This window comes from Leptodactylus fuscus, chromosome 7, assembly GCF_031893055.1.
Source record: "Leptodactylus fuscus isolate aLepFus1 chromosome 7, aLepFus1.hap2, whole genome shotgun sequence".
Taxonomy (NCBI): domain Eukaryota; kingdom Metazoa; phylum Chordata; class Amphibia; order Anura; family Leptodactylidae; genus Leptodactylus; species Leptodactylus fuscus.
Window position 1 is genome coordinate 47,161,627 of NC_134271.1, and position 23,372 is coordinate 47,184,998.

The 23,372-nt window shown below is 43.2% G+C and overlaps 2 protein-coding genes across 2 annotated transcripts in view; one reads left to right on the plus strand and one right to left on the minus strand.

Moving 5' to 3' along the window:
- RPGRIP1L (RPGRIP1 like) overlaps positions 1-9,205 on the minus strand; it is a 98,857-nt gene extending 89,652 nt beyond the window's left edge. Inside the window, exons 1-4 of the mRNA XM_075281859.1 lie at positions 9,071-9,205; positions 7,424-7,497; positions 4,526-4,670; positions 752-1,050 (exon numbers count right to left, since the gene is read on the minus strand). Of these exons, the coding sequence (XP_075137960.1) occupies positions 752-1,050; positions 4,526-4,670; positions 7,424-7,490 (511 nt within the window). The 5' untranslated portion in view covers positions 7,491-7,497; positions 9,071-9,205. The remainder of the gene's footprint in view (positions 1-751; positions 1,051-4,525; positions 4,671-7,423; positions 7,498-9,070) is intronic.
- A 145-nt stretch (positions 9,206-9,350) lies between these two features.
- The window catches only part of FTO (FTO alpha-ketoglutarate dependent dioxygenase), a 201,963-nt gene continuing 187,941 nt past the window's right edge, over positions 9,351-23,372 (plus strand). The window contains exon 1 of the mRNA XM_075281881.1: positions 9,351-9,419. Within this exon, the coding sequence (XP_075137982.1) occupies positions 9,357-9,419 (63 nt within the window). The 5' untranslated portion in view covers positions 9,351-9,356. The remainder of the gene's footprint in view (positions 9,420-23,372) is intronic.

The window sequence follows — 23,372 nt, forward strand, 5'->3', positions numbered from 1 at the left end:
TTCTGCCCAGCAGCGCCTATCGCACTGTACTCTGGAGCGGGGAGGAACGCCCCCTCCCCTCCTGATAATACTCGTCTATGGACGAGCTGTGTGAGCAGAGGGAGGGGGAGTTCCTCCACGCTCACACAGTACAGTGCGATAGGCGCTGCTGGGCAGAAGGGCGTCCCTGGCTAACTGTCAGAAACGCCCTTCTGACACTAAAGCGCTACGGTACCGGGACCGATAGCTCTTTACCCCGAGCACAGATCGGGAAAGCCGACAGTGCGCTGAATTCAGCGGACTGTCAGCTTTCCAGCAGTATATAGAACTGCCTGTGCCCGATCTGATGAAAGGTCCTCTTTAAAGGGGCTCTATCAGCAAAATGATGCTGTATGAGCCCCACATATGCGTGAATAGCCTTTTCAGGCTATTCAGGCACCGCAAATGTTATTTTAACCCCCCTCCCCCCCGCCATTGAGAAAAATGGCGCCCGAGCGTACGCAGTAGCTCCGGATATGAACCGCCGGAAGACGACGACGATGAAGCTGATAGAGCCCCTTTAAAGCATTTTCACACATTTGCCAAAACTTTTGCACATCACTGTAGATTTCAGTCCTAATTTATGTAAAAAAAAAAAATGGCATAAAAGATGATAAACCTGGGTGAAGGGAGTGAGCCCAATCAATCCCACCCCTCTTTTTGGTAAATTGTGAGAGTGGTGGGTAGTTTGCGACTATTTTATACCAGTTTTCGGCATAAATAAAGTTCATACCTTTGCGAATATTTTCTTGCATGACGACATTCTCGGTTACTTTCCTTAGGCCGGAATTTATACGGGATTGTATGTAATTGTAAGGAGTGTGTCGGTGTCCTTGGGTCTGAAGTTGCTGCTTGGTCGCTATCAGGCGGTTCTGTAAGCTCTCATTCTGCTTCTCAACCTCTCGCACTTTCTCCTGAAGCTGCTCAATCATCTCTTCCATCTCCACATCCTTCCCAGATCTTCTCAGGACTCCAGTCCCTTGCTCTGCTTTCTTTTTGTCTTGCACAAGTCGTATAAGTTTTGTTGCCATCCTAAGTGAAAAGAGAGAGAATCCTAAATTCTTAAGTACTTATTCAGAAGGTCCGCTTGTGTAACAGTTCATAAGCACTTAGTAAAAATGTAGGAGGTTTTATGGAGAATAAATGTGGTTTATATAGCTTTACCTGTGCTTATCTAAAAAGACCCCAGGGTATAATAATTATTTATGTGTGGTCCACTATGGGGTATAATAGTGTGTGCAGGGGCCACTATGGGGCATAATACTGTGTGCAGGGGCCACTATGGGGCATAATACTGTGTGAAGGGCCACTATGGGGCATAATACTGTGTGCAGGGGCCACTATGGGGGATAATACTGTGTGCAGGGGCCACTATGGGGCATAATAGTGTGTGCAGGGGCCACTATGGGGGATAATACTGTGTGCAGCGGCCACTATGGGGGATAATACTGTGTGCAGGGGCCACTATGTGGCATAATAGTGTGTGCAGGGGCCACTATGGGGGATAATACTGTGTGAAGGCCACTATGGGGCATAATTCTGTGTGCAGGGGCCACTATGGGGGATAATACTGTGTGCAGGGGCCACTATGGGGCATAATAGTGTGTGCAGGGGCCACTATGGGGGATAATACTGTGTGCAGGGGCCAGTAAGGGACATAATACTGTGTGCAGGGGCCACTATGGGACATAATACTGTGTGCAGGGGCCACTATGGGGCATAATACTGTGTGCAGGGGCCACTATGGGGCATAATAGTGTGTGCAGGGGCCACTATGGGGGATAATACTGTGTGCAGGGGCCACTATGGGACATAACACTGTGTGCAGGGGCCACTATGGGGCATAACACTGTGTGCAGGGGCCACTATGGGGCATAATAGTGTGTTCAGGGACCACTATAGGACATAATACTGTGTGCAGGGGCCACTATGGGACATACTACTGTGTGCAGGGGCCATGGTGGAACATTACACTCTTATTATACTGTTATAATATGTGGGGGGCAGGAAAGGGGATGCTATGCCGTGATGAGGGAGGGGGGGTTATGAGTCCCAAATCAAAAGTTTGCTGGGTGGTCCAGTCTTATGCCACTGCCCAATCAGTTTTAAAAAAAACCTTGTGAGGAGATGTAAGATCAGATGAGATCCTTAGTTCATGTGGCCTTCAATCCATCCAGGACAGACTTTACATAGAGAATAGCAATGGCAGACATTTCTTTTAATATAAAGATCATGCCCTTGGAGGCGAAATAACCTCCTTACTAAGAGGATGCAGGTATGTATTAGGGCAGTTACCCTGACATTTGTTATAATGTTTATTTCTTGGTTTATTCCCAGAGACCCCTTTTAATGCCAATTCTTTCCCACAGGGATCTGTGATGCGTTATTTTTCACTGTCTCCATGCAGAGCAGGATTAGGTCCATGAATATTCTGCTGCGCGCTCCTGACATTTCTAACACTGGAATCCCCTACCTCTTGACAGGATTGTGGTTTATTTGCTTTACAATAGCTTGTTGGGGATAGGTAAGCATTTGACATTTTGTGGCTATATTTGAGAAGTGCTGCAGTCGGCATATGTAACTGGTACCACTCCTTTTCTCCAATTAACACAAAGATGAAAAGGAATGTGAAAGTCAGCAAACTGGGAGTATATGGTTGAAGCCTCCAGTACAGAGTGAAATAATACTTTGCAGATTTTGATAGAACTATTACTGCCTGTGAAAGGAGCCTTTGAAGATAATTGAAACCACTGGGTAGCAATCTGCTTTATAGCACTGACAAATAACAGTTTCCTAAGGCTTATCATTTAAGTGTGGTAAAATGGAGAGAAAAAAATCCACCATATTTAGTCCATATGTACCAGTCATTGTTACTACATGCCTAGCCTTGCATGACAAGCTGCGTGTTACTGGACGGAGCTGGGTTATATGGACACAAAGGGCTGGGTCTATTATTTCTGAATAGTTTGTGGACCGCAAAGAACTTGCTCATAAACAGGAGTGTTAGAAGGATTTGGGGCATTTCCACCTTTTGTGTGAAGTGTAAACGGAGATTATAGAGAAATGAGGAACAGATTTCATGTGGTCTCAAACTAATAAATGCGGCACGGCCTCTCCTGCTACATAAAGGAGCGGGGTACTCCATGTCTACGAGATGTATATCTATATATCCAACTAGTATAACGTGCAAGACAAGATACAAGAAGATAATACAGATAGATCGTGTGTCTGACAGATCACATGAACATGGCAACAGTGGATCATTTGATATGACTCACAAAGTGGCCATAGGTAAAAAAATATGCAATTCTACAGTATTCTCCAGGATGTAGTTAGGAGAACAGTGCACTCTGTACGCCGCCCTCTAGAGGGCAGCATCCTTAACATCATGCATGACTCAGTTAAAAAGTCTTATTAATCATGATGCGGATTTAATTGCCAAATTAGTATTTCTATTTCAAAAGGAACAGATTCCCAGCTATGGACAGCGCTGTTTCGGCCTATTGGGCCTCCTCAGCATAGCGCAGGGATACTGATTTGGCAGAGTGAGAGACTATAGACCAGGGTCAGGGGAACTGGAAACAGAACAACAATGTGGTACGTCTTTGGTGCAAAAATGACTGTGCACCAAGGATGTGCCGCATTTACACCCATCTATGCCAGTTTACTGGGTGGGTGAATTCCCAAATTCCACCAAGAGTGGCTTCAAAAGGAATGAGAAAAATTTCTCCCTCCTGCTAAAACCACTCCTGGATTTGCCTCAAAATACTTCAGCAAAATCTTCCACAAAAAAACCTGCAGTTTTATCCAGAAAATAAAAGGGCAAATCTAGGAACCTGTTTTTTTTTTTAGAATAATTGCCTTTGTTGCTATAGGTCAATGGATCTTGTGATGGTTGATAATTTTACAAGTTCAAGTGTGGACTAGATTCCTGTCTAGAAAAATATCACAATGGGAACTAAGATAAGACATTGGTCCAAGAACTTATTCCGATTGTCATATTTGGCGATGGGAATTTTTTTCCTAGTTTGGGGCAATCCTGTCCAGTTCATGGGTTTTCTTTGCCTTACTCTGGATCAGTGTGGTAGAATTATAGGTTGGACTTGTTGGACATAAATCTTTATCAACAACATTAACTATATTACTTTACACTGTGAGCCCCACTGGCAACAAGTATAGATGTAAGTGATGACAATCTCTGTACTGTGCTGCAGAGTATGATGGCACCAGGCTATGTTCACCACACCTTTAAATCGAGAAAAATCCAAAGTGTTGGAAGTTCTGCTTCTTCTTCTGGGAAAATGGCAGAAACCTTGACCATCAATGTCAACAAGGTTTGTTAGATGCTGTTGGTGTCAATTATGTAGCTGATATGTCCCCAGTTGGAATAAATCAAATCAGATGGGAACTGTCAGCTATGCTGTATGTTTTGCCCACAGAATAATTTGCTAATAGGACAATGTAATATACAGAGCCAAAATCATGACAAGTAAGAAGCCGTGCTAACCTCTTTATTTTATCCTCTTGCTTGTGTGCATGTTGTTTAAGCAACAGGTTCTCATCGTGAATACGCAAATATCTGTCTTCTAGTTCTTGCCTGGAAATACGTCCAACGGCTTGTCTTGCTTTTGCACTCTGAGGAGGAATGGTTTCTGAAAAGTATATAAAAAAAACACAAAAATTGTAATGCATGCTAAGAATATATGATGTTATAATAATAATACTACATTTTATTTATATAGTACATATAACATATTCCGCAGCGCTGTACAATTCTTAGGGTTCAAGTACAGACAAAAACATACATTACAAAGAAATAGTCACTTCACACAATGGGACTGAGGGCCCTGCTCGCAAGAGCTTACGATCTATGGGGTAAAGGGGGAGTCATAAGAGGTAGCAGGGGCAGCATCGGAGGTAGCATTGTTTATACAGAGGTCAGACAATTCTGTAATAGAGGTTACTGTCATAAAATTGTATGAGCCGTCACCAGTCGTGTCCTTTAACATGCAGACGGTGCCTGGACATATAAAGTTAGTCTGAAACGGCATCATATCCTGTGGGGTAATGTGGGAGCTGGAAAAGAGGAGGGTTTGTTTAGGGATTCTAACTACAAAAAGGGTTTACATTAGAAAATGTGATAGGACAGTCTGAAAAGATGTGTCTTTAGTTTACGCTTGAAGCTGTAGAGTTAATTGGGAGTTAATCTGATTGTCCTGGATAGAGCATTCCAGAGAAGTGGTGCAACTCGGGAGAAGTCTTGTATACGATATAGTAACAGTGATAATTCAAACAATTGCAAGCAGAAGAGAAGAGAAGGAAGAACAAGAAGAAGAAAAGCTGAAGACTACCCCCTATATAGAGTCTCCTATATAGATACCCCCTCTATACAGTCTTCAGATACAGCTATTCTATTCTGATTATTCCAACTCCTCTAATGTTCCACGTACAGCTGACGGGCGCGGTCAGTCAGAAGCAGTAAATAGGCTCAAATATATTAAAAAGCTAGTGATTTGATTCCTTTCAAAGTAAGTATGTAACAAACTACGCATATAATCATACAATATCAATACTCATAATATACTTCACAGTAATTAATAATTTTATGTAATACTTGGCATTAGTAACTGTTTACCAAAAAAATGTAGCTGATGACAGTTAAAGTGTTAAAACAAGAAAGACAATCATTATTCACATGGCATGTTCCAAATCCCACCCTGGCTCCATCATGTTGTATTTCACTCCTACGTAGTATTGATGTGATTAATACATTACATTACTTTGAGGTTTATCTTCATTATTGGCCACGCCCCCTCAACATATTTGTGGGCGGACCTACACCGTATTAGTTTTTTATTTATGTTCTATAATTGTGTGTGTCTGGTACGTGCTATTTTATTCCATGTACACTTGAGATAGTGGTTATATCCCGAACGTGTAGTGTGTTGTTGATTAATAAAGTACTTTGAAGTGAACCATCCTGGGTGAAGCGCGGTCCCTTCCTTCTAACCCATTGAGGAGTCTATTCCTGGTCCTTTTGGCATAGCTGCAGACACCTTAGGGTGACCTCAGATCATGCGGCTGTCCACCCAGAGAAGAACCCTCTGTCAATTGGTTCCAATGTGTTTGAGGTGGTTGTGACTATCTCACAACCAACCAAGGTGAGAGTTTTACCTATTTGTACTGCATTACTTGTGCCTAACAATATTACACTATATACAGCTCGGTGCTGTTTTTGTTTTCGTTCGTTTGAGCTAATAATTTTTTTTTAGCACATTTCCTATCAGCAGAGTAATATTTTGTATAACTTTAAAGAGAACCTTTCATGGTCCGGGGCACAGGCAGTTCTATATACTGAACCACTGAATTCAGCGCACAGTCTGCTTTCCCGATCTGTGCCCCGGGTAAAGAGCTTTCGGTCCCGGTACCGTAGCTCTTTACAGTCAGAAGGGCGTTCCTGACAGTCAGTCAGGCACGTCCATCTCCACAGCAGCGCCTATCGCACTGTGCTGTGTGAGCGGGGAGGAACGCCCCCTCCCCTCCTGATAATACTCATCTATGGGCGAGCACTGTGAGCAGAGGGAGGGGGCGTTCCTCCTCGGTGACACTGTACAGTGCGATAGGCGCTGCTGTGGAGAAGGATGTACCTGACTGTCAGGAACACCCTTCTGACTGTAAAGAGCTACGGTATTGAGACCGATAGCTCTTTACCCGGGGCACAGATCGGGAAAGCAGACTGTGCGCTGAATTCAGCGCACTGTCGGCTTTCCAGCAGTATATAGAACTGCCTGTGCCCCAAACCATGAAAGGTCCTCTTTAATTTACTATACTCCGTTTACACAAAATAACTCTTTCTGATAGGTTGACCTTTTGGTGCATATGCAATATACATGAAAACTGAGCAAACTGCAGACATTACCAGGACCACTGACTGGATAATGTGTGTAGGGGTGTCCTAACCTTTCCCCTGATGTCAGGTTATAGAAGTATTGAGCATGCTGAATTCCAACATGGCAAGTTTTTGTTTCCCGGGAGGTAAGAGGCTTCTAGAGGTGTTTGGACAGCACCTTTTTCCACTCTTCGCACTAAATACACATGCATGCTTGGCCAAGCTGAGTGTGAATATGCATCGGGGACTTGAAACATCTAAACACTTAGTATACATCTCCATGAACATGTGTTCACTTTGGCAGGGATATGGGAATAGCAGCTACCACACATCGATGAGGAAAATAAATGGAACGATTAAAATGTACCTGTCCAGTCACCCAGCCTGCCCCCAAGACCTAAAGCTGGCCAGAGTCTTGAAGTATTTTAGTGACAAATGTTGGAGTGAATATTTTTTCGTCCACTTTAACCAAAGACACTTCTAAAAATAAATTTAAAAAATTGATTAATTTACTACCTGAGACACTTGGGCCAAAATCCCTCACAGGGAGATCTGCTGCGGTTTCATCTGCAGGAGTGGCCATTATTCAGCTGGTGGAAAAGAAATAAAAAGCGCAGGTTAGGACAAGTAACCAAACGGAGTAAAACTTTCCAAGTCCACCTGGAGTTATTCTGTACAACAGTAACAAACTGTGCAAGGTCTACACTAAATGCGACAGATCTGCAGACACTGGTGCCTTCTCAGAAATGGGACCCCAGAGACTAGCTGATAAAGGGGAACACAGCGACTAGAAGAACCCATAATGGGAGAACGGTTATGTCAGCACTGGAAAGGGAATATGGAGTCAGATCCCCCTGTGCAGACTGAGAAGTGACACCGAGAGCAAGTGGCAGCGCTATTACCTTAGACAGAAGGGGGTCTGTCAGGTCTAAAATCCCTCCCAATCTACTAATACTGCTGTGTAGAGACCTTTAATAGGAGCACAAGATGAGGAAGCATCTTTTATGGTTATGGAAATTAGCTTCAAGTGCATTAGGGGCGGGATCTAATCTACTACATTGGGTTACAGAATGCCACGAGGCTGAAAATATCAGTTTTACTCTTATTAAAGGCCCCTATACAGCGTTATAATTGGTTTGGGAGGCAATATGGACCTGACGGACTTCCTTTAAAGCCAAGGTGGAGCCTCTAGCTATGGCATCGCCACCCAAATTGATACATCAAATAGTACAACCTAGACCTATGGGATCCATCCACAGGAGCGGTTCACCACTCTGGTGTTTTGCAGAATAATATTTCCCTGTAACTTATCAAAATTGAATGTGTAAAGGTCTCCATAGACCTCAATAAAAGAGCGCTCTAGAATATACAGTATATATCTCTTTTAATTTGTCTCTGTTCACATGAATGCTAAAACTGGAGTGAAAAGGGCGGTTTTTAAATGTCCGTTTTCATATTAAAGAGTCTATGAGCCCATTTTCACAGGTTCCTGAGGAGACTCATGTCTATGAGAGACCTATGAAAACAGGGGTCCCATGGATGCAAATCGGTCATGAAAAACTGAGCGTTTCATCCATTTTCCATGGCAGATTTCACACACATGCTGTCACTATCAGTGGCGAGGTTTGACTTCTTGCGTCTTCAGCACTGGATTTATAATGTGTCCCCATTCCTGTTTTTCTTTGCTGTATGGCCCCCTGCTGTGCCGGCTGAACAAAGCCAGCCCGTTGGAGTTCCCTGGGGGTAATTGGGGCCACTGCGGCCCCTTTGACCTCGGTATCAGCGGGTATCGGTGGAGCTCTGACCACTGAGGATCAGTAAGTATTCTGCAATGTCACTGTGTAATGCATGTAGCTGCCCTATGTGGCGCCCCCGCAGGATGACACACGTGATCACAAGTTATTATTGGACATGATGATCTAGCGCAGCACACACTAACCTGCTTGTATCAGTACTACAACTCCCAGCATCTCCTGACAGCCACAGACTGGGCGTTGTAGTACACCAATCAATAACAAGGATTACTGATATCTGTCCACCATGATAATACTGGACCGTCCACAGACACAAAGCAGCATGGCAGTCTATGGGGTACGTAGCCCAAATACAGGTTTATAAACATTCACCCCCTTAAAGGGGCTGCCCCCGGCCTATGGCACTTACATTTCTATTCTGTCGCCTTTCACTTGTTATTCCTTTCTCTCCCAGCTCCCCTAGGCCGTTCCCTTTCGCTCGGCGTCCATCCTACAGCTCCCCGGCAACAGTTGCTACAGCCAGTCTGCCATTTCACGTCACTTCCGGTCGGAAGTTTACTTAGGTCTGTCAATGAGGCCGCCGCAGATGGCGCGGTGCTTGCCGGGATTGTAGTTCTTCTTTCTGGATACGTTCTAGAACAAACGCGCGGGAAAACTACGAGCCCCACAATGCCGCGCGCGCTGAGGAGGGAGGCATGTTTGAAGAGAAGTGGAGGATGAAGCGCAGTGCAGCGGAGGACAGAGAGAAGGAAGAGAAGGTGTGTGCTGATGGCAGTGTACAGAGCAGTGCCCTAACCCTAAATATCTCTTTATATGGAGGTCTATGAGCAATGACATTATAACAGCGGTTATCTCCTCATAGTAGCACCTGTCAGGGTCATGTGTATGAGTTAAGAAAGTAAATGTATTATGCACTTTATGGATTGGACAGCTGGGGCTGCCACAGATCAGCTGCCAGGGGATGTTTACATGCCAGGAGCCTCACTATTCACTGGCAGTACAAAGTGTAGAAGTGGTTTTAGTAACATCAGTGATATAATATATCAGCCCACTGCTACACATCATACTGCGAGTGAGCAGTCCACGTCCTGGCAAGTAAAGATTAGCAGGTACTATGCTGCCCCTGATCAGCTGATCTGCACGGGTCTGGGCTGTCAGACCTCTCTGCAAATCTAATATTGAAATAAAGGATAGCCCATCAATATTAGAAAGTGGATATGTGTGTGGAAGATCCCAAACACACGGCCGAGTGGACCTCCCATGTGGCTGAGTTTGCAGCAGAATGGACTTGGACTGCTTTCTGTTATGCATTAATATCTATGGGGGCTTCCGATTCATTCCGCGGATAAGATATGTTCTATAATTGTGTCAGAAGGGAATAAATCCAAAGACCCCCATAGACTTGAATACATAACAATGTACTAGTATGTCACGCCGAGCATCATCTTAACGCATACTGCAGAAAACTTGGCCTCAGATTGGAATCACACTCAGTAAGATGACCGCATGAGAGCATCTCTACAATGGCGGGTCTTATGGGGTGTTCCTGGTATACAGTGGTTGGTTGGTTTACATATGAAAAAAAGCAGATGGCACATGGATTAGATATGAATCCAACATGGAGATACACTAGGATGTCCATTCTTTGCAGACCTAGAAAGGTGGTGTGAAAGCAGCCTTGTTTAGCCTGGAAAAAACCCCTTCAATACACTGCTCAAAAAATAAAGGGAACACTCAAATAACATCCTAGATTCTTATTGCTTATTTATTATTGTTTGTTTATTATTATTTGTTTATATAGCACCATTGCTTTACATTTGAGGGTTTACATACAATACACAAAATATACAGGTAGATGTAATAAATGTGAAGGATAAGGTGGCACTACTGCGTGCATGCGTGCAAACTGTACTATGAGAGGTCAGGGAGAAGCTCCATATAATTCACTGGTGGTGCTCACAGCAAATAGAAGAGTCTATGAACAGTCCAATGGGAAGAGGCACGCCTAGGAGAGGAAAGCCTCTTCCCGTATTGTATTCTAACATGGACTTATGAAATAAAGATTAGAAATATTTTTATACTCTTCAAATGGGAAGTGCCCAGCTTTTTCTATTTTTTGGACAGGTAGATATAATAACAATGACCGACTGGCACGGTGGGGTAGAGGGCCCTGCCCACAAGGGCTTACAATCTATGGGGGAAGGGGGGTAGAGACAGAAGGAGAGGGGGAGACTATACAGATGGCAGTGCGGTGATAGTGTTATTGGAGGTTGTAGGCATTCCTGAATAGGTGAGTCTTCAGGGCCTTCTTGAATCCTGTGATTGTGGGGGTCAGTCTTATGTGTCTTGGTAAGGAGTTCCAGAGTATGGGAGATGCACGGGAGAAATCTTGGAGGCGGTTGTGTGAGGAGCGGATGAGAGCGGAGTAGGAGGTCATTGGAGGATCTGAGGCTACGTGTGGGCAGGTAGTGGGGGATTAGGTTGGAGATATATGGAGGGGACAGGTTGTGGATGGCTTTGTATGTTAACGTTAGTAGCTTCAATTCTATTTGCTGGGCAATAGGTATCCAGTGAAGGGACTGGCAGGGGGGAGCAGCCGATGAAGAACGGAGGGGGGGGGGGGCGAGGTGAATTAAGCGAGCAGCGCAGTTTAAGGTTGACTGGAGGGGGGCGAGGGTGTTTGCTGGGAGTCTATGGAGAAGGGTGTTGCAGTAGTCTAAGCGGGAGATTATGAGGGCCTGTATGAGCATCGTAGTAGTTTCAGGGGTGAGGAAGGAGCAGATTCAATGGATGTTCTTGTCTGAATGAATGAAATATTCTCATTGAATACTTTGTTCTGTACAAAGTTGAATGTGGTGACAACAAAATCACACAAAAATCATCATTGGAAATCACAATTATTAACCAATGGAGGCCTGGATTTGGAGTCACCCCCAAAATTAAAGCGGAAAAACACACTACAGGCTGAACAAATCATTCATTGGGAAAAGTCATTTTTATCTAAGCACATACATGCATAGCCTTTAGAAAGACTATTCCACATATACCTTTTGTAAGTAAATTGCCTCAGTGGTTTTTGAATAAGTGTTTGTGTGTGGGTGCCTACTGTGAAGCGCATTGTACTGTCTAGGGGGCCACTGTGGAGCACATTGTACTGTGGGGGCCACTGTGGAGCATATAATGTGTGGACGCAACTTTGGAGCATATGATACTGAGTGGGGGCCACTGTACAGAATATAATACTTTGTGGGGGCCTACTGTGGAGCATATACTGTGTGGCGGAGCTACTGACTTTTGAGCATATAATACAGTGGAGGAGGGCAAACTGTTGCATATAATACTGTGTGTAGGGCCTACTGTGGAGCATATAATACTGTGCAGAGGCCCACTGTGAAGCGTATAATATTGTTCCAGAGCCCACTGTGGAGTGTATAATACTTTGCTGGGGCCCACTTTGCAGCTTATATTACTGTGCAGGGGCTTACTGTGGAGCATTTAATACTGAGCGGGGACTAACTGTGGAGCGTATAATACAATGCGTAATACTGAGCTGAATTTATTGGGTGGATACCTTTTACTCTATCATAGCTTGTATTCTAACAGCTGTGAAATCACAAAGGGAACCATCAAACCAGTATTCCTTTAATTTTAAAGGGGTTTTCTGGGTTACAGATTACCGTAGCTCCCATTCTTTCGAATAGGAGCTAAGCTTTGGTCAGCAGAGCTGTCTGCTTTCTGCTCTGTTCTCTTTTCTCTGGTGGGGTGTCGGACCCTCACTTATCTGACCTTAGGATTGATAGGCCATCAGTAATTTTACCTGTAAGATCTTTGTTATCCCCTACCCACTAAGCTGTCTGGTAGGGATATGACATGAGGGACCCCCACACTGATCCTAAATACTAGGGTTCTCTTCCCCTGATTAATATTTGCTGCCATTCTATTATTTCTCTGTGGAACTGCTGAGCTGTATAATTGGCTATCTATGGCAGAGACTTAGAAGTGAGTTGAGTGAGGGCTGGGCAACTAATCGAAAAATAACCAAAATTGAAAGTGTGCTCGATTATTCCATATGAATTTTCCAATTATTTAGATTTTTATGTACACATGCCAGCCTGTCTTACAGTGCTATTGGCTAAGTTATATGTTACTGATACTAACCAGTCAGGATTGCTAGTATGTACATAACCAAAATTCTGTGGTGAATTACATAGGATATAAATAGGGAGCAAGGCATGTAAAAAGGAGTCATCCTAAAATAATCACTTATTACTAGTAATTAGAGATGAGCGAACACTGTTTGGATCAGCCGATCCGAACAGCACGCTCCCATAGAAATGAATGGAAGCACCTGTGACGCTGACTTTGTCGGTGGCTGGCCGGCGTCACAGGTGCTTCCATTCATTTCTATGGGAGCGTGCTGTTCGGATCGGCTGATCCAAACAGTGTTCGCTCATCTCTACTAGTAATCGAGGTAAAATGTTCAATTAATCATGATATTGATTTGGATCATAATGGCCCAGCCCTAAGTGTAGCAGCTGTGCATGGGGATACAAGGGACTCCTTTTCTTAGGGCTAGTTGACACTGGGCATGCGTTGGCGTATTTTGGTCCTGATTTTGACGCGGGAAGCCGCATCAGAATAGGACCAAAATGTGACTGCCGCGACTGTCGGAAACCACAACGGAATAGGCCCAAATGAATGGGCCTAGACCGGAGGATGCTGCCACGAGGCGGACGCCGCAGCTGAATCAGCCGCGGAATCCGCCTGAAGAAAGGGCATATCGCTTCGTTTTTCCGTGAGCAGGAACATACCACTCACGGAAAAAAGTAAGCTAGCGATCTGCATAGACCTCTATTGTGAGGTGGCGGATTCTGACGTGGACTCTTGCCCCGTGTGAACGAGCCCTTAGGGGTCAGACCCTCACCGATCCATTTTTAAATGATCAGAAAACCACTTGAAATTGGAGGTGTTACGAACTAGGCATGGTTGCTGACTGGTACAGCAGCCACAAATATTTGACCCCTATACATTCAGATCCTGGTAATTTATAGAGAATACAACACTTGTGATGTCACTGTAACGCTCACTCATTCCAGTGCCCATTATGATTTCGCCAACCAGTGGAAATACCAGCCCACGTCCCTGCCAATTTGGCAATCTGTGGCTATGAGGTTGTCGCATAGGCCTGCGACCGTTTGCTGCCTTTTTGGCATTTGCTTTTGGTTCAGTGATTTTTTTTTTTCTTGAGCAGAGGGAGAGACAATAGAGTGCATATGTGTTATGTACTAAGAAATATATTGCTTGCTGACACGTCCCTTTCTGCAGCTCTTGTCTCAATAACAGGGTCATAAATATACACTAATAATATTGCTGCTTTAATGCATTTGTGAAGTAGATTTTGGTCACCTTTAGCCTCATCTAATCAAAGCTGTTACCTGGAGGCTACCATCTATCTCCGGCCTCCATAATAATTATTCTGTGTTATTTCTAGCGGTAAAGGTATATACTTCATATGTGCAGGCGCTTGTAACATTGAAACGAGGTATTGATCTCGGTCCCTGTGTGCTTTCTCCTTGGCTTGCTGTCAATAACATTTTGGAATCACATAGTCCTGTGGTTGACCTCGCTTTTTATGTACTTATTATTCTTTGTGTTCTGATTTCTGGTGAATAAAATCCTATATCTGGTATTGTATTACATTTGTTAAGCTATTAAGTTTTCGCCTCATGACCCAGATTATAATTGTCATTTCATTTGCGTTTTGTAATTTTTTTTTGTACGTCATAGTTACATTGTGTTCAGAATGGTGATAAGTGCCCGTAACGTTACCATTACACAGGGTCACGCTCAGGTGGTGCAGGGGACATTGGTATGTTTTCAGATGACAATTAGACACCAATAACTAACAGGTATGTTGGCATTTAGTCTGCTGATACTGGGCACAAACATACTATAAAAGGACAATAGGGCAACTGTATAAAACATTTCTAAATTCGTATTCCTAGGGTAAAACAGAACATCCTTCACGCCCAGTCATGGGCACGCATTTTACTGCATCGCACAGCCATCTTTCATTGTATATCTAGAACCTTACGCATGGAATACTACGTGTTTTTTTTTTGTTTGTTTCCACAATCCAGTATATCAGATTCATTCAGGTTAGGGTCACCTAAATCAGCCAGCGTTTCACCCTTGGGAATCTGTTGCCAAGATATTTAGTTTTGCAATTGAGCTCTTTGGAGCAATGAGGGCAATGTCGATTACTCTCTGGAGCAATGCCGATGTCCTTGTTGCTCGATAGAGCTCATGTCAATGTTGATAATAATGGCAACCTCTTGGTAATGGAGGCACCGATTGACAAGGGGAAAACCGTTTCATTCAGGTGACCCTAACCCACCAATCTGCAGGGCTGGATTGATATGCTGGGGTTCTGCTGGCAGATTCCCTTATACTGTCACTCAGTTTATAGACATATGTTAGCACCGTTTAATCCAGTCCCAATATGTGAAACTCAAATACAGTTCTAAGTAATCCCCATTAGAGGAACTTGAGTTGATGTCATCAATTTCTGCAGGCCCGGCCAACAATCTAATATTAATGTGGATTTTCCAACTTCCAGCCGGATGGGGGAAGAAGGATTGGGACAGGATTTAACAATCTGCTACCAGAAGTGTTGAGTAGTAGCTTTTCCCCCACTCCATATAGAATACTCCTGCATCCTTAGCCTAGCTGTGTGTGCATGTTTGTAGGTGAGTTGGGAGGAATGACTGTTAGGTAGACCAGTATATTTATTTGGTAGGTGATTCTTGATTTTTTTTTTTTCTTAGGAGAAATAAGCCACCATTATAGGTATTTGGTAGAGGCTTGGCAAACCGGATAGCATAGATAACATACTGGTTGGTGAGAGTGCCGACAGTGCCTACCAAACTGGTTCAAGTCCATATGCCAAGAGTTGTATGACTGCTGCATGGACAAGGGTAGTAACGTTACCAATGGTGAAATGCCAATAAATAATATCCTCACTTTTTGTATAACAAATAGAGTTCTTGGATTTATAACTAACCTGAGGATGATCCTATAAAAAACAAACATGAAGCCTGGATAACCCTTTTAATTACCAAAAGTTCTTAAAAATAGGTTTAAAGGGATCGTATCATTAAAACGCAATTTTTTGTGAGCGGCCATTTGGCTATTCCCGAAGCCTAGAAGTTTCACCCCCAGCCCCAAACGAAGATGCGTGAAGAAGCCGTTCCTGAAGAAGATGGAGCGCGGCGCTGGAGAGTTCTCTTGCAGCATTGGGGATGTCCCCAGTGCTGTTTGAGTGCTGGGGCCCGCCTCCAGTGCTGCGAGAGAACTCATGTGCATGCTGACGAAAACTGGGATTTCTACCGAACGGCGGTGCAGAGAAGACATCTAAAGGTAGGAGAAGAATAGCCTTTCTTAAGACTATTCCTACGTGTTACGGCTCGTTCACATCAGCGTTGTGAACTCTGTACTTGAGGTTTCCGTTTCCTGCCTAAAACAGAGGCAGGATACGGAAACCTGCAGGAGTCTCTCTCACCCATTCATTTGAATGGGTGAGAGAGATGTCCGGCCGTGAGCGGCGGTGAGCGTTTTAGGCTCTCCGCCGCGAAACCGGGTTTTATAATCCGGACACAGAGTCGGACATGCAGTACTCTGTGTCCGGATAAAAAAATCCGGTTTCGCGGCGGAGAGCATAAAACGCTCACGGCCGGACCCGGTCTGTGGTTTCCGTCTTCTGGCATGCAGAAGACGGAAACCACAGAACGGACAGGAGAACGCTAGTGTGAACCTAGCATTAGTCACAAAAAATTGTGTTTTACTGATAGGATCGTTTTAATGCAAAAAGTTTCCTGCTTTTTACCAGATTTCAGTAATGCCATACACTAATGTGTAATGGTAACTACTTCATAGGTAACTTTAGCAGCATTATGAAGCCTCTCTGGTTCCTGCGGGTAACCATGTCAACAAATTCATTTGTCCATATGCTCCCATGATGTCTGCACTGGACACTTACACTATTGTGCTATCTTGGGAACCCCTGGATGACGAGGTTTCATTGTTACCTGGGGATAGCAGTCCTGCACATTGCTGTATACAGCCCTCATGTCGGCTTATGTTTGGTTACAGACTTCAAGCAGAACCTTATGTACAGTGATCCTGTATCTCCAGTTATCTCCCCCTTCTACAGACAGAAGAGGGGGCAGCACAGCACAGTTATCCATTGTCACACGGTGACAATGTTATCCTCATATTTCTATACACTAGGTATCGGATAACTCCCCTTTAATAGGTTCCCAGTGTAATTTGGCCTTGACATGGGTCATAGCTTCATTATAGCAAACATGACTCTAAGCCACCTTAGGGCAAATAATTCTCCTCCGTCCTCCTCAAACACACTATATTTGCCACAAAGTTTCCCCTCTGGTTAAGGGTAAATGACTCATCTGCTGAACAAGGCAGAAGAGATGCCCTAGGCATAGTCATTGACTGCTCCAGCCATCACTTAGGAGGTTTGTATGTTACTGTCTATGGAGGACATGACTTTTTTTTTTTTTTTTTTTTGCTCCTGGACTGAAAGTGAAGTCATCTATTGGAGATAACAGGGGATTAAGTCATTGCAAGGTTGTACTGTCACGTGTGAGTCAATAGCTTTGTAAAATGGGAATCAAAGTCGAAAGCAGAGTCCTCCGGCCTTCCTGTATTAACCTCTGCAGATTTACTGCCACAGACATCTGCTGCTTAGTTATAATGTATTTGTGAAACATATATATATATATATATATATATATATATATATATATATATATCAGAATACCGAATGCAATGAAACCACACGGACCCAATAGAATATAGTGGGGTCCGTATTTTTTTTCCATGTGGTGTCCGCACAAGTTACATAGAGAGAAAAGTGCTGCTTGACATCTAGTCTATGGTCGATGGGGTCCGCGTAGTTTCATTTCTCACCGCTTTTAATGCATTTGGTATTTCATTTGGGGGGTCCCCAAGCGGACTTCCCGAAATGAATACCAAACACAGATGTGAACCAGGCTTCAGGCCTAAGTGCTTATCCTGGGAACACTGTAGAATAGGAGGTCCGTCATGTGTCACTGATCCATTATAGTGGTTATTTCCATCTTATTTGCTGGAATGTTCCATTGGTTTCTGTTTTGTAAGTGTCTGACTCCTTGGATTGCCACTGATCCTGAGATGAAGAGGACACAGCAGAGCCTTTCAATGGAAGCCGTTCCCTAGGCAAGGCCCTATTCACAGTGAGGAAGTGCTGCAGTATTGGGCTAAGTTAGAAGATAAGGAATAACCATTGAAATAGAATATGTCACCAGGGTGAAGTATATTACACCAGCAACATAGATGGGTCAGGCTCACCTGAATATTAAGCCTTTTATCCAATTAAAAGTTATCTCTCTGCTGGCAAGATATTCATTCATTAAACAATATGCAAGTCAGCAGTCTGTAACAGAGGGCGGCTCCATTACTATAAACTGCTACACCCCGCATTGCTCTAATACACCCTCCGTCCCCCCTCACTTATTTGAGTGAAAGGGACGGGAGTTTTCAGCATAGCTCTCTGGCCCTGTCTCTCAGAGAATGGATGGGGAAGGAGGGTATAGTAGAGCAGTGTGGGGCGTAGCAGTTTAAAGTAATGGAGCCGCCCTCTGTTACAGACTGCACATTTGTATATTGTGAAAAAATAACATCTTGGCAACGAAAACACAAATTTTCATTGGGGAAAAAAAACATTACATTCAGGTGCGCCTGATATATCTCATTGTGTTGCTAGATTAGTATGCTTCACCCTGGTGACAGACTCCCTTGTGTATTAAGGCGCTAGGCTTACCTGTGGATTTCGTAGACAAGCCCTATAATGGCTTCCCATTTCCCATGCTGTTAATAATACAGTATTATTTCATTGTATATTGATATAGCTATTGTATTTATAGTTGTTCCTACAGGCTGATTTGGTTGTCGGATTGCTCTCCTTAATGTAGTATAATTCTCACTGACTTTCCATGTGTTTGGCCATGTTTGTTGGACTACTTCATATTTGTTCAGAGAACAAGCAAGCACACAAGCGGTAAGGGGGCATTCACATGGACTAACACGGCGCTGATTCTGGCACAATAACTCGCGTAAGAATCAGCGCTGCAAACCAAAATCCCATTGACTTCAATGGGTTCCATTTAGCGCGTGTAACACATTGAAATCAATGGGTTAAAAATTCTCCTATTGATTTCAATGTGTTACGCGCGTTAAATGGAACCCATTGAAGTCAATGGGATTTTGTTTTGCAGCGCTGATTCTTACGCGAGTTGTCGTGCCAGAATCAGCGCCGCGTTATCCCATGTGAATGCCCCCTTAAGGGTAATAAAACCTAATAATGAGAAGATAATATTGCTGGATTGACTCAGTCTCATTTTTAATGCAAAGTGGATGCCATAAATAACAATGCAAAAATTGATAGAATTGCTGTTTTGTTTTTTTTCCATATAAACGCTCCAAAAACATTAGTAAAAGCTAATCAAACCATTATATGTACCCTGAAATATTTAAGGGTGGCATTTATTTGTAACAATACAAAGTCCTATGCACTTGATGCGTAATGCGCGATCAGTTCCCTGCAATATAGAGCGAAATATTCTAGACGTTGTACAGTACACAGCAGCAATGAATAATGTGCTATAGACTATTGTTTGTGAACAGAATCAAATAAACTATTGGGAAATATGGAAATGGTTCGGCCTAAAAGTACAACTCGTCCCTCATGGAAACGCTCACAGAAAAATAAAAAAAGTTATGAATTTTGGAAGGTAGAGATGGAAAATATGAAAGAAAAAAAAAAGTGGATGAGCGTTAATGCTAAAACTATCCTGTATCCTTAAAGGGGTGAGGGGTGGCATGGGAATATCATGGCAGATGAGGCCCACCTGATCGTACAAGCAGTGTCTCTCTATTAGAGCCATCCATAGATTATACTGACAGCCATGATACACTATAAGGGGTCGTTCACACTACTGTTGGTGTCCGTTATGAAGGTGTCCGTTTAAAAGAAAAAAAAAACGGACACCTATCATAACGGACATTAACTGACACTAACTGATGCTAACTGATGTTAATGTGTCCGTTTTTTAAAAAACTTTTTTAACCATTTAATGGATCAGTTAAAAAAAACGGACACATTAGCATTACCGTATTTTGCCGACTATAAGGCGCGCCGGACTATAAGGCGCACTTACGACTTCTGAGGAAATCGTAGGATTTTATGTGCGCCTTATAGTCCGGAAAATACGGTAGTTGGCGTCAGTTAGCATCAGTTAGTGTCCGTTTTTTATACTGTCCGTTTTTTCTTTTTTTTGCTTTTTATGCTTTCTGAGCATGTGCAGAAAATAAACGGACAGAAAATAATGGACTGTAACTGATGGCTATCAGTTACTGTCCGTTATATGTCCATTGCCCATAGACCTCAATGTAAAAAAAAAAAAACGGACACTTTCTGTCCGTTTTTTTCAAACGGACAAAAAAATCCTGCATGTGTGATTTCTCTGTCCGCTTGAAAAAAATTGACATGGTTGTTAAGGGCTCGTTCACATCTGCGCCCAGGTGTCCGTTCTGCAGGTTTCTGTTTCCTGCATAAAACAGAGCAGGAGACGGAAACCTGCAGGACTCTCTCTCACCCATTCATTTAAATGGGTGAGAAAGATGTGCGGCGGTGAGCGTTTTATGCTCTCCGCCGCGAAACCGGGTTTTATAATCCGGACACAGAGTCGGACTTGCAGTACTCTGTGTCCGGATAAAAAAAACTGGTTTCGCGGCGGAGAGCATAAAACTCTCACCGCTCACGGCCAGACCCGGTCTGTGGCATGCAGAAGACGGAAACCACAGAACGGACAGCTGAACGCAGGTGTGAAGCTAGCGTAACGGACCCTTTACATACCGTACATACATTAGTATTGTAGTTTTTAAAGCAGTATATTACAGGAATGCTGTTTTTTTTTTTTTTGTTTTTTCGTGTTTACCTTTCCACCCCAAAATGTTGTATATACCCCAGATTACCCTCAGTTAACTCCTTTGAAATATTAAAGCTATTAGAAGATGGGTTTTTTTTTTTTTTTTAATTTTTACAAAATTAGGTAATTTTACCTAAAATACTATTGAAGTCTATGGGAATTCCAGGAAGAACATTTAGATAAACAATGACAAGACTCCTCAGATGAGATTCGCATACAGGTGTCCGATAATCCCGAATATTTCATTATCCACCACCAATCCTGCGGGTTTGTGTTGTGCAGGGTAGGTAACAGGCCTTTCATATACCGTGTATTATTCATCTCTTTTCTTCTTCCAGAAGCCTGGCCATGTTCTCAGATCTCTACCCATCACCTTGTCTCTCTGTGAATAATTTGTGTAGTGGATGGATGGGTAAAGCGCATAATAGACACAAACGCTGCTTGACAAAAGCATTGCGGCTGTAGTGTGATCCATATACTGTATATATATTTCCCCTCTTGTGACAGCATACTTATTCATTTTAAGTTAGTATACTTGAAAGCAGTAACCAGTGAGTTTGCGAGCTGCGGGGAGTAAAACATCCTCACCAGTTTTGGCTTCCAAGCAAAATAAGTAGAATTGAGTGAAGGCGCTGTCAGAGATTCAGTATGAGCGCTGTTGTCAGATGCACAAGGACTCGGCGCAGTAATAAGCTGCTGCTCCTGATCTGTCCAGACATCTGACACACTCCTCTGTCTCTTCTCAGTCTGCTGTCTTCCTGAGCATCGTGACATACAAGGAATTGGATCAAATATCCCAGTGACACCCAATCGCATGCGCTGTCTACTAACAGAATCTTACAGAAGTCTTAACTTGAAGTAATGACATTTTGTAGCAGAAAAGATGAATTATTCAGGCTCTGTCACTCTGTTTCAGCGGAGTACCCGTGATCCAAAAACACAGAGACAATCAGTATGAAAATAAATTGATTCTATTGAGTCAATAAAACCCAATGTTTAAAGTCGCCGTCTGGTCGGGTGGCATTCATTTGTAACAATACAAAGTCCTGTGCACTTGATGTGTGATGCGCGCTTTCCAGTTCCCCGCAATATAAAGCGACATATTGTGAGGATTGTGTTCTGCTGCTGGATGTTGTACACTGCACAGCAGCATTGAGTAATGCGCTATAGACTATTGTTCGTGAACGGAATCAAATAAACTATTGGGAAATATGGAAATCCAAGAAAATCTCATGTCAGAAGAGAAGCATCAGTTGGAAATATGTGCTTATGTCACACATGGATTGGTTAAAGGGATACTTCCATCTTATAAAGTGATGACATATCGCTAGGGTACGCCATCACTTCATTGGTGTGGGGTTCGGCCTCTGGAACCCCCACTGATCCTCAAAATGAAGGCCTACAAGCCTGGTTTAGTGTTGCATCCCCATGAAGTCTTCTGGCAGCTTGACTGTAGGGATCCTTGAATGGAGCTGTGCTGCAGTCAGTGAACGGAATACTGCCCTACTACAATGCTGCGGCTTCTCAGGACTGGCGTGGGTCCCAGAAATCTGACGTCTACTAATCGTAGAGTAAGGACATAACTGAGCCACAGATTTAGGTGTAGGTATATCTGAATGTTTATAAACAAAGTATACTCAATTGTAATTGTATGGTTTTAGATATCAAGACATAAAAAAAATATATATATATATATATATATATATATATATATATATATATATATATATATATATATATAATCCTTAAAACTGGGTAAATACAACCTCTGATGTACCATTAGAATCTGTTGTGTGTTGTGGTTCATTATTTATGTAACAGCAATGAAGCCATTAACATTTGTCTGTTAATATTGGTCTTAAACCAGAACAACCTCTTTAAAGTAATGATTTTCTGTATCACTTTATATCACAGCATTCAGGAGGATTTTTTGTCCCTTTTATTCTTTACGACTTTGCTTTTAGTGAGATTAGTGGGCATTCTGGTCTGGACTTTGACTGGGCCACCCCTTATGATGGACTTCATATTGTTTGGAAATGGCCTTATATTCCTTAACAGATTGATTGGGAGCAACAATTCATTTTCTAAGATCATTGCTAATATCTTTCCTCCTTGGTATCATGTTAACAAATGCCTGATTGTTCCAGACCAACAAACTGCCAAAACTTCTACTTTTAAGGCCGAGGCCCCATGGGACGTAAATGCCGCGATTTGCCCGCAGCGGAGACGCTGCAGGAAAAATTGCGGCGTTGTACAGTGCAGGCATAGTGGATGGAATTCATGCGAATCCCATCCCCACTTTGTGGAAAAGATCGCAGCGCGGACACACTGCGATTTGTATAGCCGTTGTGGCTTTGCAAATCGCAGCATGTCAATTATATCTACAGAAACACCGGCGGCTTTCCCGTAGATATAATGTTAAGAGAAAGTCCGCGGAGGAAAACTCTGTGAACTTTTAAAAGCGCCGCGGAAAGAATCGCAATGCGTTCACGCAGCGGTTCTTCCCGCAGTGCTTTAGTGCTGCGGATACGGCCCGTGGGGCCTTAGCCTTATAGAGGTGGTCACATCACTTAATCAAGGTCTTTGGTTTCTACATATTTTATTATAGCTGCAAAATACTCCACAGCGCGTTACAGAGCTTGTCATCCTTAACTGTTTCATGTA